Source organism: Tenrec ecaudatus, chromosome 10 (assembly GCF_050624435.1).
Source record: "Tenrec ecaudatus isolate mTenEca1 chromosome 10, mTenEca1.hap1, whole genome shotgun sequence".
Classification (NCBI taxonomy): Eukaryota; Metazoa; Chordata; class Mammalia; order Afrosoricida; family Tenrecidae; genus Tenrec; species Tenrec ecaudatus.
Genome location: NC_134539.1, coordinates 132,741,623 through 132,757,593, shown reverse-complemented (window position 1 = coordinate 132,757,593; position 15,971 = coordinate 132,741,623). Strand labels below are relative to the sequence as shown.

The 15,971-nt window shown below is 47.4% G+C and overlaps 1 protein-coding gene across 1 annotated transcript in view; it reads left to right on the top strand.

Annotated features, from left to right (window-relative positions):
- Positions 1–723: 723 nt before the first annotated feature.
- Positions 724–15,971, top strand: part of IGF2BP1 (insulin like growth factor 2 mRNA binding protein 1) — a 45,738-nt gene continuing 30,490 nt past the window's right edge. Inside the window, exons 1-2 of the mRNA XM_075559306.1 lie at positions 724–1,150; positions 2,317–2,377. Of these exons, the coding sequence (XP_075415421.1) occupies positions 976–1,150; positions 2,317–2,377 (236 nt within the window). The 5' untranslated portion in view covers positions 724–975. The remainder of the gene's footprint in view (positions 1,151–2,316; positions 2,378–15,971) is intronic.

Sequence of the window (15,971 nt, the reverse complement as noted above, 5' to 3'; positions counted from 1 at the left end):
TGAGACTCCGGTGTCCCCCAAACGGGCCCTTTGCTCGCAGAGAACCCCGGTGTCCCAGATGCCCCTGGGCGGGAGAGTCGCGGCGTGGGGTGGGGCAGTGACGAAGACGCCCACCCTCAACAGCTTAGGGAAAAGGCGCCTTTCTTTTTAAATCACCGGCTCCCGCGACCCCTTCCTGAAGACCCCAGGGTCCTCGGCTTCTCTTTGTCTCTCTGTCTCTCTCCAACGGCCCCCACCCGTCAGTGGCTAGCAGTTACTCGGGGTGGTGTAGGAGCCCCCTCCTCCCCCGGAATAAAACCCAATCCTCCATTTACCCTTAGGGACGGGGCAGATTCTGGGCTCGACCACCCTCCCCCAACTCGGGTCGAAGGAGGGTGGGGGCAGGGCGCTTCCTTAGGGGCCAGGTTTCTCTAAGGGGGTGGGGGCAGGTAGCGCGTTGGGGGTGCCGTCCCTACTGCCCCAGGTCGTCTCGGGTGCCGGGTGGGCCGAGCCCCCTGCCCATCCGAGGGAATTGGGAAGTTTGGTGGTCTGGCGGGCTAGGGGCCCTGTGGAGTCGGGGGTCTTCCCCTGCAGGGTGGGTGGGGGCTTTCACCACGTGGCTTCGCCTTTTTTTTTTTCCGCTCCATTTTTTTTTCCCAAGTCGATTTTATTCAGAGGCGGCGCCTAGGCGGCAGCGGAGAAACGTGACACACCAGCGCACTCGGAGGGGGTTCGGACCGAAGGGCAGGAGTCGCCGCTGCGTCCCCAGCTCCTTGCGCGCCGCGGGCACTTCTCCTGGGCCTCCCCAGTCCCCCGCGCCCGCCAGGCCGCCTGCAGCCCGGGCTCCGGACAACTCCCGGGGTGGGTGGCCCGAAAGTTTGCGCTCCGGCCGCCGCCTCCCCTCCTCCCGTCCCGGCCTAGGAGGCTCGCCGCCCGCACCCGCGCCCGCTCGCTTCGGCCTCGCCGGGGACCGCGTCCCGCCCGGAGACCGCCACCATGAACAAGCTCTACATCGGCAACCTCAACGAGAGCGTGACCCCGGCGGACTTGGAGAAAGTGTTTGCGGAGCACAAGATCTCCTACAGCGGCCAGTTCTTGGTCAAATCCGGTTACGCCTTCGTGGATTGCCCCGACGAGCACTGGGCCATGAAGGCCATCGAAACTTTCTCTGGTAAGAGCGCGCCCTCCGCCGAGGGAGAAAACGAGGACCCCCCCCCCCCGCCACCAACCCAACCCTGAGACCCGCGCCTTCACTTTCTCTGCCAGCCAACTCCCCTGTCGGTCCCCGGGCCTGTGCAGCTGCCCGAGCCTCGGTACCGACACCGGTCCACTTCCCCCTGTCCCACGACATTTGGGGTCTCCTGGCCCCATCCTCCCAGTCCGAGATAGGAAGGCGGGGGCTCCAATTAGGGGATTCCTTTCCCCTCCCCCCTCCCCTATCGACGGGGCGGGACCCCCTTTTTGGCAGTAGTGGGGGGCTGGTGGAAAGTCACTGAGGGCCCCGTCTGGTCGATATTTTCACGCCCGATCCTCCCCATCCACGGCAGGACGACCCCCCACTTTGCACCCCCACCACCTCTCCTACGCCCTAGGCCCGTCTGGTTGGGGAAGACTGCCCCCCCCCCCCGCACCGTGTCTGGGCTCCCCCATTTCCGTGGGGACTGTAAACCTTCAGGCAGGGCCCGGGAGGAACGGGGTCTCGTCCCCCGCCCGGGGTCTGCAGCTTGAGCCATTTTGATTTGAAAGCGGGGCGTGAGCCGGGTGGCGCGAGGCGGCGGCGGCGGCGGCGGGTCGCCATGCTGCTGGCAGAGACGCCGAGGCTGGGCCGAGAGCCGCGCGCCGCCGCAGCCCGGGACCCTCCCTGTTGGGCCCCTGCGCTTCCTTTCCGACGAGTCCCGACAGGTGACTGCCCTTCTTCTCGGCTCAGCAGGAAAATAAAGTTTCATTCGGCACCCTCCCTGCACACACTTGCCCAAAAATGAGCCTTTTCCCGCCTGACCCCTCTGCTCACGACTCTTGGATCTGAAGGCCGCGCGCCCATGCAAACACCCCGCACCTTTCCAAATCGGACTCCCAGGGCGAGCCAATACCCAGGTAGCCCCAGTGAGAACGAGCAGCAGGCAAAAGAAAATGAAGCATAATAAGGATTTGCTAGTTTGTGCCTCGCGTTCCCCTCCCCCCTCTCCGCCCAGCGGCCGTTCCCACCGGGCTGTGCAACGCACCGCCCGGATTCCTAGGGAGACCTCTCCATCCCAGGAACTTCTCGGAGTGCCCAAGTGGCCTTTCCTTTCTGGTCGCTTTCGTAAGAACGCCTTTTCTTTTTCTTCTTCCTTAAAGGAAAAGTAGAACTGCAAGGAAAGCGCTTAGAGATTGAACACTCGGTTCCCAAAAAACAAAGGTAAGGAAGAGCCCCTCTAGGGAGTTGGGGTGGGGGCGCGCGCTGAGAATAGGTGTTTGGGGGTCTCACGTAGAAGACGCCTATTGCTGGCATTCCCACCCCTGACTCCGGATGTTGGGAGCAGGGGGCGAAGCTTGGCCAAGATCTTGTTGAATCGGTAGTTTACAGTTTGTTAAGGAAAAGAAAAAAAGTTGGCTGGGGTGAGCTAAGCGATGCTTCTTGGAGACTCAAAGGGACTAAAAAAGAAAAAGGAAGGAAAGAAAGAAAAAAGAAGAAATTTAAATAGAAGAAGCCTGTGACATTTGCTCAATGTGTGAGGCCACTTTTTGTGAGGAAGCTGAAGATTCCATGAACAGTTCAGACTCAATTTCAGCTACTTCCTAGCAGGCCTCATTGCTCGCCCCCTCCCCCTTCACTGTAATTCTCCAGTGGCTTTAGAGGGGCATCCCCTTATACTCCCTGAGGAAACTGGCCCCCAAAGAATCTCCTTCAGCCTGTGCTTTATTTGTATTTCTGCAACAGGCAAGGATATTTTTCCTCCAGCAGCCCCCCTCCCCTTCAGCTATTTCAAAGAATATGCTCTGGCTGTACTATCCTTTGCGGACCCCTTCCCCACTCCTTCAGTCCATTGTTACCAGGGGACCATCTGGGGTGAGAGCTTTGTGCTCAGGCTGTGAGCTGGGGCCCTTTGGAGGGCCTAGAACTCCCAGGATGAATGGTGTGTGCGTGTGTGTGCGTGCGCGCGCTTGCGCAGGCGCGCGTGTTTGTGTCAGTGCATGTTGCAATCCCTGCTGTCTTCTCATCAGCAAGTGGGGGTACCTTCAGTCATCCCCACGTCGGAGGCCTGGTGGATTCCCTGTCTTCCACTCAACCGAGGCTGGGAAGTGGAAGAGCACTCTTTCCACTTCCTCAAATCAGATTTTAAATATGGGGACAGTGCAGTTTTCTTGAATCTTTCTTCTTGGCCGCAACCCCCAGTAAATCTTGGATAGTCTTCCCGCCCCCACCCCTCATTTCTCCCGGTCTTTTCAGTGGAAAGGTGCGGGGTAGGGGGGGGTGAATGGTTCTGCTTTTGTGTGGGTGCATGAGTGTGGGTGCTTCAGAGGAACTAGAAAGTTTAACTTGAGCCAAAACTGTTTAGTGTTTGGCTTGATATATTTAACTTGGGACTATTGTATCAATAGATGATCAATATGGCTTGCTACTCTATAGAGCTTGTGATTTAGCCTCAAGTGACTGATATACTCTGCTATTGGAAAGGCGGTTAGACTCAGTAAAGAGGATATAAAATTGTAAGGAAGAAAAGAAGTCATTTATTATTTTGAAACATTCCTGAAGAGGAGAATAAGACACACACACACACACACACATGCACACGCACTAGTAGAGCTATTGAGAAGATATTGGGTTTTTTAATTGTGGGCATTTGGAAACTGAAATGTGTTGATGAGAGATATCCAGAGTAACTGGAATTCTGATATACGTGGTATTTTTTCCCCTTTTGCTTTTGTGGATGAATTAAGTGTTAAAGGGAATAAAGTAAAAAGCAGTAAATACCAAAATGTGATGAAATGGAGTTCAAAACATTTATATTTGCGTTTTCACGGTGGCATGTATGTATGGATTTTGTTCCCTAAGCCATCTGCTAGCTTTAAAGCCATCTCTAGGCGGCTGCTTATTCCCTCCAAAATGTTTTACTAAAGGATTTTTTTTTTTGAGTTGGAATGGGGTGGGGAGTTGTGAGAAGATTGGGTACAAGGGAAAAACGACAACAACACACACCAAAAAACCTTCCCCCTGCACACCCATTTTAAATGAAATCTTTTGTGTGTTCCTCCCCTTCCTGGAATAATTGTGGAGCCCAAACATTGAGTTAGCTGTGTTGTCTTTTATTTTCTTTTTTTGGGTGGTGGTGAGGAGGCACTTCATTTTTCCAGAATGAATCAATTTTTGAAGTCGTGGGGATTTAAAAAGAGAACGAGTTTGTTTTCATTAAATCAGTTTGCTCTATCATTTGTGTTCTTTGAGGAAGCATGTGGTGGGCTGTGTTTCCAGTCTGTCTGAAAAGTGTTTCTTTAGTTGGTTGGTTATTGGCTTTTTCAGTCTCATGATGAGCAGGAACTACTTTACTTAACTGTGACTTCTACATTCTAAGCAAAATTAATCAGTTTGCATGTGTATGCATAGCTGGTGTTTTTCTTAAGGGAAGAAACTTGAAAGGGGATGAGAACTCTTGCTGATGATTTGAACTCAGTTCTAAATGAATTATGATTTTAAGAATTCCTAAGAGCATCAAAAACCCCAAACAACCTAAAAGTTCCTGTTTGTTGTTTTCTTTTTAAAGGAGGAATCAGACAAGTAATGTTATAGCAGTTGTTTGTGGACAGCATTGATTTTGAAGTATATTTCATTCTTATTGTGAGAAATATAATTGATGTAATTTTAGAATCCAAGAGACGTAATATTTCGTGTAACCTGAAAACGAATTCCTTTGAATTTTTCGGTGAAATGGAAATTTTCTGTGAGCTCGTCTCTAAACCCCTTTCTTAGTCAGTGTTGGGAATTTTGGTTAATGGTTTGGGGCTTTTTTGTTGAGAACTTGTATACATTTACTACCAGATTGCTGGGACAATGGAGAAAAACCCAAAGCATGTTTACAGCAGTTGTGGGAAGACTTTGGGTATGTGCTTTATTTTGATCAGTGGAAGAGTTCAGTGAAGCGTTTTAATGAGCCTTGTTACTTTGGAGAATGACTTGCTTTTTAAGAGAATTAAAAGTTGTTTACTTATGTTTGTCACATTGTAGCTTTTCCCAGAGAAATGTGACCTAAAGATAGCATATTTATTGGCAACTGGTGTCACCAAAATAAGATATTGCTCTTAATTTTTTAAAAGAGAAAGGTGTGTATGTGTGAAATGTACCTAAGAATTCTAAGTTTGATGACTTGGTGTCAGCTAGGTTAGTGCTTGGTTGATCTTTTCTCTAAGTTGACCTAAAGTGAGATGGACAAGCATCTGCATCCCCCCTCCCCAGATCTCCCAACTATATATGTGTGTGTGTGTATATAAATAACCTTATGCCCATTCCTTTTAAGTGTGTGAACTCTAGAGAAATCCTTCAAACTTGTTTTCTGTTTTAGAGATTAACCTTTGCAGCTCGACAAATATTGTTCCAACAGCTATCTTGTTCCAACAAAAATTATTACTCTTAAATTTTATTTTAAAAAGTGGCTTGTGAAGGCATCGAAGTAGTTCCCTAAATGTTTTCAAAACAAGGTTAAAAAAATTGCCTTCAGGGATGGGTTTGCCTTGAATGGAAAATAAAATGTAGTTAAGGGTCGAAAGTGAATGGGGGGAGGGAATTAAAAACTGAAAAAACCAGAGTGTGGGCAGTTTCCGTCTCTTTTACATTAGTGCTGTGGTTGTGGATTAGTATACATAGGGCTAGTCTTTAACAAAGTCCCAAGTAACTCTTGCTACCCTTAACAAAAACCTAAAAAGACTTTCTTGCTGCTATTGGTCCTTACTTTTTGTTTTTCTTCAGAAGGTGAACTTACTGTAGACTTTTCTGCATTATTTGGGAGGAAAGTGAAAGCCATGTCCTTCCTCTCTCATGTCTAGTTTCCACCTACAACTGAAATGGCTATTACAGTTTCTTCTGTGTTGGTGAAACCTTTTAACAGATAGTCATTTGGGCATCAGTTTTTCATGGCAAGGCTTGTGGGTCTATCAGGGGAAACACTTGTAGGGTTCCTGATCCCTTGTCTTCTGGCTCACAGTAGACAGATCCATTTCACTAAGCTGGCTTCCCAGATGGGGCTCTGTTTAGAAAAGACAGAAAAAAACATTGTAATTCCCGTCCCTAAGTTATTCAAAGTATAGTTCACCGATCCAAACGCAAAGTTGTAATGGCATAGCTTTTGGTGGAAAAAGAGCAAAACATTCTTATAATTATGTTCTCAGAGATGGGACATACATGGCGTGAGCAATTGGAAGCATCTTGATTCAAGGGTTCCGAGCTTCTAATCTTTTAAATTACCTTAATATGCATCATTTTAATCTACTTTATGTGTGGGACTACTTTAAAGGTTTATTTTTAAAAGACTTTATTTATCCTATACTTTCATGTACAACAGTCAAGAAACAAAGATGCCATTGAGATAGGCTAGGGAGTATAGAATTTACCACCCCTCACCCTTTAAAAAAGGCATTTCAGATTTGGTTTAGTTGAGTGAAAAGAGGGAGACCAACAAGGGCTATTCGTTGAAGTTCAAGAATTTTGTGTTGTGATGGTTGGTTCTACCTCTTTCCTGGGCTAGGGCTGAGGGTGTCCATGGAATAAATCTCTGAACCAAAGACTTGAAGAGCAGACATTTCTTAGCTGTTACAATTTACACTCAATCTTGTTTGCTCCCCATTTTCTTAAAAGATTAAAAATAATATGGCTAATGTCTTCCAGGAAGTGCGGTTTAGATGTTGGAATGGGAGTGTTAGGGGACAGAAGAGGGAAGGAAGGAAAAAAGCAGGGGAGGCTTGAGAAGTCGGTCCAGTTAGACGTGAGTTGGAAATTCCAGACGGGGAGGGAGGAAAAGGGAGGGGAGTATGGGGAGAGAGAGAGAGACAGAAATCAAAGGGAACAGAAAGAAAAGAGGAGAGGGGAAGGAGAGAGAGGAAGAGAAAAGAGAAAGAGGAGAGAGAGAGAGAGAGAGAGAGAGAGAGAGAGAGAGAGAGAGAGAGAGAGAGAGAGAGAGAGATAAGGATGGGGGTTGGGTTGGTTACCCGCTTCCGTTTGGAAGAGGAGCAGGGGCGGAGGGAGAGGGGAGCCCACCTCCGGGAGACACTAGGTTTAGCAGAAGGGAGAGAGATTCAGAGAAGGGCACGGCTAGTTGTATTTTTCTTCTTGCCGGCTTCTCTTCCGTTTTTTTCAAAAAGAAAGAAAAAGTCGCGGCCGCGCTGAAAGTGCTTTCTGGGGAGCTGGCGGCCACCCGCTGCCCTAACCTTCCCCCGCAGCCCTAACCCACATCCCCCTGCCCCCACCCCGCCCCTCCCCGCAGTTTACCCCTCACCCTTGCGGCCCCCACTGCGGAGGGTCCACCAGTCTTCCTTTTTAATAAGCCCCCCAACATTCCCGCGTGTCCCCCAAGGGAGTAAGGGGTCCAAGAACCCTTACTCAGGGACACCAGGCATCAGACCAGGATCCTGGCTTTCCAGGTCCTCCCCGCGTGGAGGGGTCCCTAGCACACGGCCGAGCAGACACAATCCCTTCTAAGGCAAAGTCAAGGAGAGCCCTTGTGGGTCAATGTGAAGTGAAAACGAGTCCGAGGGGGGCGACAGAGGATGAGAGAGAAGTGGAGGGGCGCTGAAGGAGAGGGGAGCATTAAACTGGGGGGGGGAGTCCAATGATCAAACTTCTGTAGAAAATAGACTTTCGTTCCCCCATGTCCCAGAGGCTGAAACCATAACAAAAAGGCTAGTGGTCATGGGGGGGGCCGGTCTTTGGGTTAATATTATTCTCCACTTGGCCCCTTGGTGAGGTTTGGGGAGGGGTCTTTTTTAGGGGAGGGTCTTGTTTGACCCCAGGGTAGCACTCTACCTTTTTTAGTCCATAATACCTTTTCTGAGCACCCCTCCGCCCCCCCCCCAGCCCTTTGAAATGCACAGGAAACAAGCAGAGGAAGAAGGGCTCTCTCTCCTCAAACAAGCAGGCACCTGGGAGAGTGTGTTCATTGGCAGCTCCTGTCTTCTTCACTCTGCACTTCACCAGCATGCCGGCATGGAGCTTCCCTGCTGCCGACTTCGCTTTTCCCTTCAAGGAGGCCAGCCGGGTAGCTTCCAGATGGTGTTCCGAGACATTGGCAGGGCTCCCCGTACCTAGTGTGGATATTTGGGGCAAAAACTACCTGTCAGAGCTGCAGCCTACCTTTCTATGGAGCACAGCAGGTTTGCCAATGAATTCTTGAAGAGTCCAGGGTAGCAGGCTGGCGCAAGTTTCCACCCTGAACACAAGCTAACCTGAGAGAAAATGTGTGCCCATCAAGGGTAAATCACAGGGGAAACGTAGGTCTAGCCTTTATAATCGTCCCCCTAAACTTTATTTCGATTGTGGTTGTTCAAAGGATCACTCTGACTGCTCTTCGGAGAATTTGTTTATTCTTTTAGCAAGGTCCTGGTGTATTCGGTATTAAAATTGTTGTTGAGGATACACGGTTTCTATATGCGTGCTTTAGGGACCCTGATTACATTCATGGCCACTCCTCATGCTTCCTTTTCTGAATTGTTCCTCATGAACATGAACCAGGGTTCCTTCCTATCTCATCAAATTGCTGTTGTCCTTTTCATCGCATATAGACAGGTGTTAAAGGAACTTCTGTTCAATTTTTAAGATTTTAGTGCATATTTTTGGTTTAAGTGGATTTCAGATTTCATCCACTCTCCAGAACTCCAGACACTAGAGTCCATGAGATTCTGCAGATCTGTTGTGAGTTTCCCTCCCTGTGATCACGATTCTCTGTGGGAATCTTTGATCGCAGTGCCCTGCCATGGTTCCTGGGCATCCTCTGGTTCATCTGGTCTGGTCACGAAGGGGGTAGTTAGCTACACATTCCACACCCTATTCCTGATTCTCCTTCCTCTACTGCTACGGCTCCGTAGGAACCAAGCCTTAGTTGGCCTCTCGCAAGCTCTTACGACTCTAGACTAGAACACAGACTAGGAGCAATAAGCACGTTATTGGGTCAATTAACTGAGATACCACACCAGATTATGACCCTCCACCTCCAAACCAAGGAGGTTGTGCATAAGTAACCCAGTAGCTACTGTTGGTTTTGGTTTTTTTTTTTGGGGGGGTGACATTCTGTAAATATATCTATCACATACCTTTTGCTGCTTCAACTTTCTGTAGATATACAAGTTAATACAACAATCGACCATGCAGTCCACCTTTAATCAATGGTGATTTTTCCATCATTGATAATTCCCTTTTTCTCTCTTCTGCCCTTGGTAATGTCTGCTAAACTTCTATGTCTATACACTTGCCTTTTCTTTTTCTATATATGCGGGGTGGTACAGTATTTGACCTTTTGTCTTTGGCTTATTTCATGCAGCATCATGTCGTCTCACTCAATATTGTGGCGCGCATCAATCAAGACCTCATTTCTCCTACTAGCTGGGTAGTACCCGATGTGTGTATGCACCTGCCACCTTTCATTCACCTTTTCTTCTGTTGATGGGCATTCAGGTGGCTCCCACCCTTGGGCTGTGGTGTATATGACCGCAGTAAACACTGGTGTACAAAATTTGAGTCTCTTCTTTCAGGTCTTCGGGTTTATGCCTAGGAATGTCATTGCTGGGTCCTGTGGCAGTGCCACTTTTAGGGCTTTGAGGAATGTCCACACTACAACTGTTATTATTTTGCATCCCCTGTAGCAATGTAAGGATTCTAATTTCTCCACATCCTTGCCAATTTTTTTTCTCTTTTTAATCTTAGCCCTCCCAGTGGGAGTGAAATGGGACCTCGCTGTGGTTTTGATTTGCATCTCTTAGATGGCCAATGACACTGATCCTTGCTTCCATGTGTCTGGTTGTCATTTGAATGTCCTCTTTGGTGCCATGTCTGCTCAAGTCCTTTACTCATTGTACGATGGAGCTATTTACCTTTTTCTTGTTAAGGTGCTGGAAAGGTTTTCTCCCAGCCAGGAGTGTCTTTTTGTAAAAGCTTAAAAACGGAAGCCAAAAAACCCACCAAGCTTCCCCCTTACTCCCCACCAAAAACCCAGACCACCTTATTGTGCTTCAGATGAAAGTTCATAGAGTAGCTTCGTTTCCCATTCAGTGACTTCTATGCAGACGGCTTGGTGACATCGATTGCATCCTTGCAATCTATCAGCACCCTCTCCCAATCCATCTTGGGTTTCCCATCACCTTTGCTTGGTTTCCCGACCCCCTTTCTGTATGATCATCTTTGCTTGGGGGCAAAAGGGTTGTCCATTTGCCTCCTGTCGTCTAAGTAGGGCATTTTTCATGTGTGTGTTTGTTGGTTGTACAGACCTACTATTGGGCTGGGAGGTGAACTTTGGAAGTGGCTTCAGTTCTCAGAAGGGTGTCTAGGGACTATAGTCTCAGGGGTTCCTCCCATCTCTGTCAGACCCAGTCAACCTGGTCTTTATGTGGTGATTTGAATGTTGTTCTTCATTTTTCGACTGCTTTGTCTGGGACTCTGTGATGCTGCTCCCCATCCGTTTCTTTGGGTGTTAGGCAAGAGGGGACCGTGGCTCACGTGGTTCCTTCGTCCTTTGGGCTAGTTGCTTTGGTCGCACCATTCTTCATTGCTCTGATCTGATACAACTCTGTGGTTGTAGCTTGTGGGCTCTTAAGACCCCAGCCACTACTCACCAAAGCAAGATGGTGGGACCTTTTATGGATAAACTTTGTTATGCCAATTGATCTAGATGCTCCCCTGGACCAAGGTCTTTAGTCCTCAGTTCCAGCAGCTCAGTGCCTTGAGGTGTTTGGTTGTGTCAAAGAAGCCCCGTTGTGGGCTGTGTTGTAGATGTGACTATTATGCTTCACATGCATTTGTGGATGTCAAAGTACCTAAAGGGATTGTACTCCAATACTTCCTCCTACCCCTCTGCATCTGTGCATCTGCTTGATAATTGTTTGATTTTGCTAATGCTGTTGGGTTGTATGAGGAGGCTTCAAAAAGTTTGTGGTAAAATGGAATTGAAGGATAATGGAATTTTTCCCAAAAATGTATTGAAGCCCCTTGTGTACATCATATACAGTAGTCCATTCCCACCTCCCCTTTCCCTCCCACTCTCACATCCCCAATTCCTCTGTCCTTCTTTGCTTTGGTCTAGATGTACTGACTTCTATGTTGTGTTTTGCCTTCTCTTCCTTCAACAAATTTAACACATTTGTATTCACTAGTTAGTGGATTTCCCTCTACTTCTCCCTTCCCTGGTAACCATCAATGATCCCGTTTCTTCGAGGAGCTGATACCAAGGGCTCAAGTAGCAAGAAAATGATGATGGCAACATATGTACAAATGTGCTTGATACAATCGATGTATGGATTGTTATAAGGGCTGTAAGAGCCCTCAATAAAATGATTTATATATAAAAATTCTTAAATTTTGACTTTTAAAATCTTGACTTGTTTTTATTCTTTTGCAATGGACTTATTCTCCTCAGCATGATGTCCTCCAGCTTCAATGCATGTTGAGAGGCATTGGCAGACTCTTCATTGTTGCATAATAGCCTGTAGCTTGGTTATCCGTTCATCAACTGATGGGCACCTAGGTTTCCATCGTTTTCTACAGTGAGCAATGCTGCGCTGAACATGAGTGCGCATGTCTCTACTTGTGTGACAGCTCTTATTTGTCGGGGGTATTTTCCAAGAAGTCGGTTGCTGGGGCAAATGGTATTTCGACGTCTAGCTTTTTAAGGAAGCTCTGTTGATTTCTGTAGCGTGGTCATGTCTTTTGATGAACATGTTTTTAATTTTTATGAGGTCCTGTTTTTTTATTCCATCTTTGCTGTTTGTACATTAGCTGACCCATTATTGAAAGCTGGGTCTGATGGCGTTGCCCCTGCTTGATCTTCTAAGAATTTTATCCCTTTTATGTCACATATTTATATGGTGGTTTTGTGTCTATGGTCTGAGGCATGGCCTCTGTTCATGGTCAATTTTTCTGCATGTGGGACTCCCAGCACCATTTATTGAAAAGATCATCAAAAAGGACTTCACATCCTGGTCAAACATCAGTTGACCACGGACTTCCGAATGATAATATCAATGGGAGAAAACCTGATTGTGAGACATTAATATAGAACCAGTGCTGTCAGAGACAAAGTCGCTTTGCAGAAGGCCAGACTCCCAGGATGTTCTAGTCCTGGAGCTGTGAGCACCTCTGTGTGGCTGGCTGTCCGGAGGGAACTACCATATATACTCGTGTATAAGTTGAGTTTTCCAGCATGTTTTTAATGCAGTTTTTGTGGTCAAATTAGGTGCCTCTGCTGATATTCGGGTCGGTTTATACTAGAGTATATATGGTACTTTGAATGGAGTACAACGCAAAGAGCTGGATGACTGGGGAAAAACGTTTCACTGGACTGTCCAGACATTTTCAGAACCTCTTGGAACAAGTCTGGTGACTATACTAGACAGGTGGCATTGCAGAGTAGGGAAGGCATGTAGGGCCCTATCTGATACTGGTGGGTGGGAATCTTGTCCCAGGCTTACGGGAAGAGGTGTGGGAGGGGTGGAGGATTTTTCTCTTCATTGTTCCTTCTCTGCCACACCTCTTCTGTGGAGTCTCATCAACCCTCTCTATACTTCCTTAAGACGGTTGACGAGTGCTTCAGTTTTGTTTTTCTCCATGTTGAGTTAATTCTGGTAATAACATAATCATTTATCCAGATGATTTGGCCACTGGAAATGGAAAATGTTAAATCGGAGTGAATTTTGTTTGGGTAATTTAGTCTAGTTGATTGGATATATTTAAGGGAGAATTTGAATCGGAATCCAGAAATTAAAAAAAAAATCACCTTTAGTTGTAAATGTTGTTTGTGGGGTTTTAGTGCTTGGAAGGAGAAATTGGGGGTGGGGTGGGAACATGAAATGTTTTGCGACGTAAGATTGGAGGAAGCTCAATTTCGTTAGTCTCATGACGCTGTGACACAGCCTGGTTCCCTCTCTCTCAAGAGAGTCAGATGTTTAAAAGCATGAGCCTGGGGGTGAGGTGAATATGTGGTAGACCCTGAAAACGTTACTTAACCTTCTTCAGCTTCATTTTTTTTTTTCAGCTTCAATTTTTGTAACGATAAAATTGCATTATTAGTTATTGTTATTGTTTTATATGTTGACCTTTCTGCTTTCTGGCCTGGTCCTTCTTTATCTTCTAAGCCAGTGGTTCTCCACCCCTTTGGGGGTTGCCTGATTCATAAGAGCAGCAAAATTACAGTGATGAAGTAGCAACAAAAATAATGTTATGGTTAGGGGGTCACCACCACATGAGGAACGACATGGAAGGTTGAGAACCACTGTTGTAAGTTCTACAGTTCTCTGCCCTACCCCACCCTATCCCATACAGTTATAGTTAGTTAGCTGCAGGAGACTCTTAACTGATCAAAAGAGTAGATGTTTGCAAAGTGTTTCCATGAGAGGTTATGCCTGTGTGACTGCCTGTGTGGCAGCTTGGGGCCAGGAATAGATTAGTGCAGTGTGGTGACACACATCTTGTATGGACCGGCAAATTGAAGGGATCGATCGCTCCATAGGGTGCTTTGGCTACCTGTGACCTTACAGGAAGAGCTAATACGTTTATCAGGGAAAACCCCTAGATTAGGAAACCCCATCCCCACACCTCTTCCTTATCCTCTTGGACAGAAGGCTTGGAGAGGTGGGGCTAGTCTGGAGAATGCTACTGGTGGTTAATTAGAGGAAATAGGTCATTTATTGTGTATTGTTGTTACCCTGAACTCATGCTAGGCTCCTAGCTGAATTTTCACACTTTCAGGCTATTGTCAAAGATGCCTATGGGCACTTTTGTAGGGTAGAGACTTGGGTCTGAGGAGAACTACTCTAAATCTGTCCCCAGGGTGAAGGGGATGATAGGGGAGGGAAAAACGAGAGTAGCTTCACCAACAGGTGGGAGATGGACATCTTTGTCTTAAATATGCTGCTCTCAGTGACCTAACAAAGTAGGTATTCAGGAGCTTGAAGATCCTTGGTGTCCAGGAAGTGACTGCCTACATTGGTTTTCTTGTGTTCCCCAGCCACAGACCTCCTGTCTGCTTGCCGGTCCTGTGACCTGGAAACAGTTTGCAGAGCTGTGCTTACAACCCAGTTTCATGCCTACTTGAGGTTGTCCGCCCTCTCTGCTGTAAGGGTGCATGAAACTGTGCACACACGGGAACATATGTGCACAGCCTCTTTTGAGATCTCAGACCAGAGAATGAGGATTGAACCTTCTCTTACTGGGCTAGAGCAGAAGAAGGGCTTCCAATCTGGATGTGGTTTTTAGCCATTTTAACAGCCTTGTTACTTTAATCAGTTCCTATAAAGGGTTTTGCAATTAATTTAAACAGAATGCTGTGTGCTGTCTCTCCTGGAGTGGCGTTTGGGATTGCTTGAGGCTCGTCAGCTTTGCATTAGGGATACTGAGGAGGATAATATGAGAGGAGACAGGAACTCAAGTGGGGGGCTATTGGGCGGAGTGAACTTGAGGACAATGTCTCTTCCAAGGTAGAAATACATATTCTGTTTCCTCCCCGAGGTCTCTTAAGTCGCTTGGGTGGAAAAGCCCACTGTAATAGAGACCAGTTGCTTTGGTAAGATTTAGGAATGGAACCCTAAATTAAAGGGCAAAGATGATCCTTCCCAGAGAGATGCAGCTGTTAGTGGCTGTAGCCGGTGTTTTCTGGATGAGTCGGACGGCCTGCAGGACGGTGCTGGCTGGGAGGCAGCAGGATTCAGAAGGACCCTTTTCTGAAGTTCATGTAAATGAGAGAGGGAAAAATCTAGCAAACTGAAGTTATCTACGGGGTCTTCCTCCAGGGGTTTATCACCATTCAGAGATGCTGCCTCTGCGGGAGTTTGGAGATAACATAGAAAGATCCCTGTCAGAAGGAGCTGACGTTGGCAGACAGGGCGGTCCAATGATCTTCTGAACCTCACGTACCTCTGGGAGATGACATTTTTGTTTCCTTTTCTTAAATCTGGCCACCTTGAATGAATCATTTCCCATACATTTCTCACTGGAAGAGGCATGGTGTCTGTCTAGACCCAAGATCCTTTGTCTTCCTCTTTGAAAAGCCCCATGACCAGTAACCCTAGTCAGAGAAGTGGCGGGCTCTTTGCCACGGCCATTTGAAAGTCATTGCCAGTTTGTTTGGCTTTTTCCCACCGGGTAGCTGACTTCTTCAGCCTATAGAAATAGCCCAGATCCATGACCTGACCTCCCCTGGATTGAATGTTAGTTATTGGTGTGTTTTTTTAAAATTTCACACTATTGGGTCAGGGTTAGAAAGAGGGAGTCGTGCACAAGAGATGGACATGGCGTGGCACTGCCTTCCAGTGTTTCCGTTTTAGAATGGGGAGAGCTGTGGGCAGTAGAAGAGGCCCACAACCTCAGGAATTAAAACAGACGGGAAAGCTTTGAGCCAAGCTGGATTGGGGAAGGTAAACTGGAAGAGAAGGAGGGTGGATTAAAGATCACTGGTGACCAACAGGGAGAGGCTTCTGGGAAGACCGCTCTTGTAGAAAAGGGAGGGGGTAGCATTCCAGCAGGGAGAGGCTACAGAAAGGAGGCCCGAGGGAGGGAGGGAGGGAGAGCAGGCATCCCTGTTCAACTCCAGTGTGGACAATTGACTGTCTCCTCAGAGCCAGGTGCTGTTAATTCTCAGACTCGGTCTAAGAGTCCTGCAGGCTTCGTTTGCATTGCGCAGAAGAAACGAACCTTCTGGAAATCCAGTAGGAGAGCTGGTATCCCAATGCCAGGGTCTGTCTCCAAGCTGAGGGAGTGCGCTCCGGGGAAGCTGGGAACAGGTGGGCCTTGACCTCTCAGAGGAGCTCAATCTTTTCTTAAGTATTTA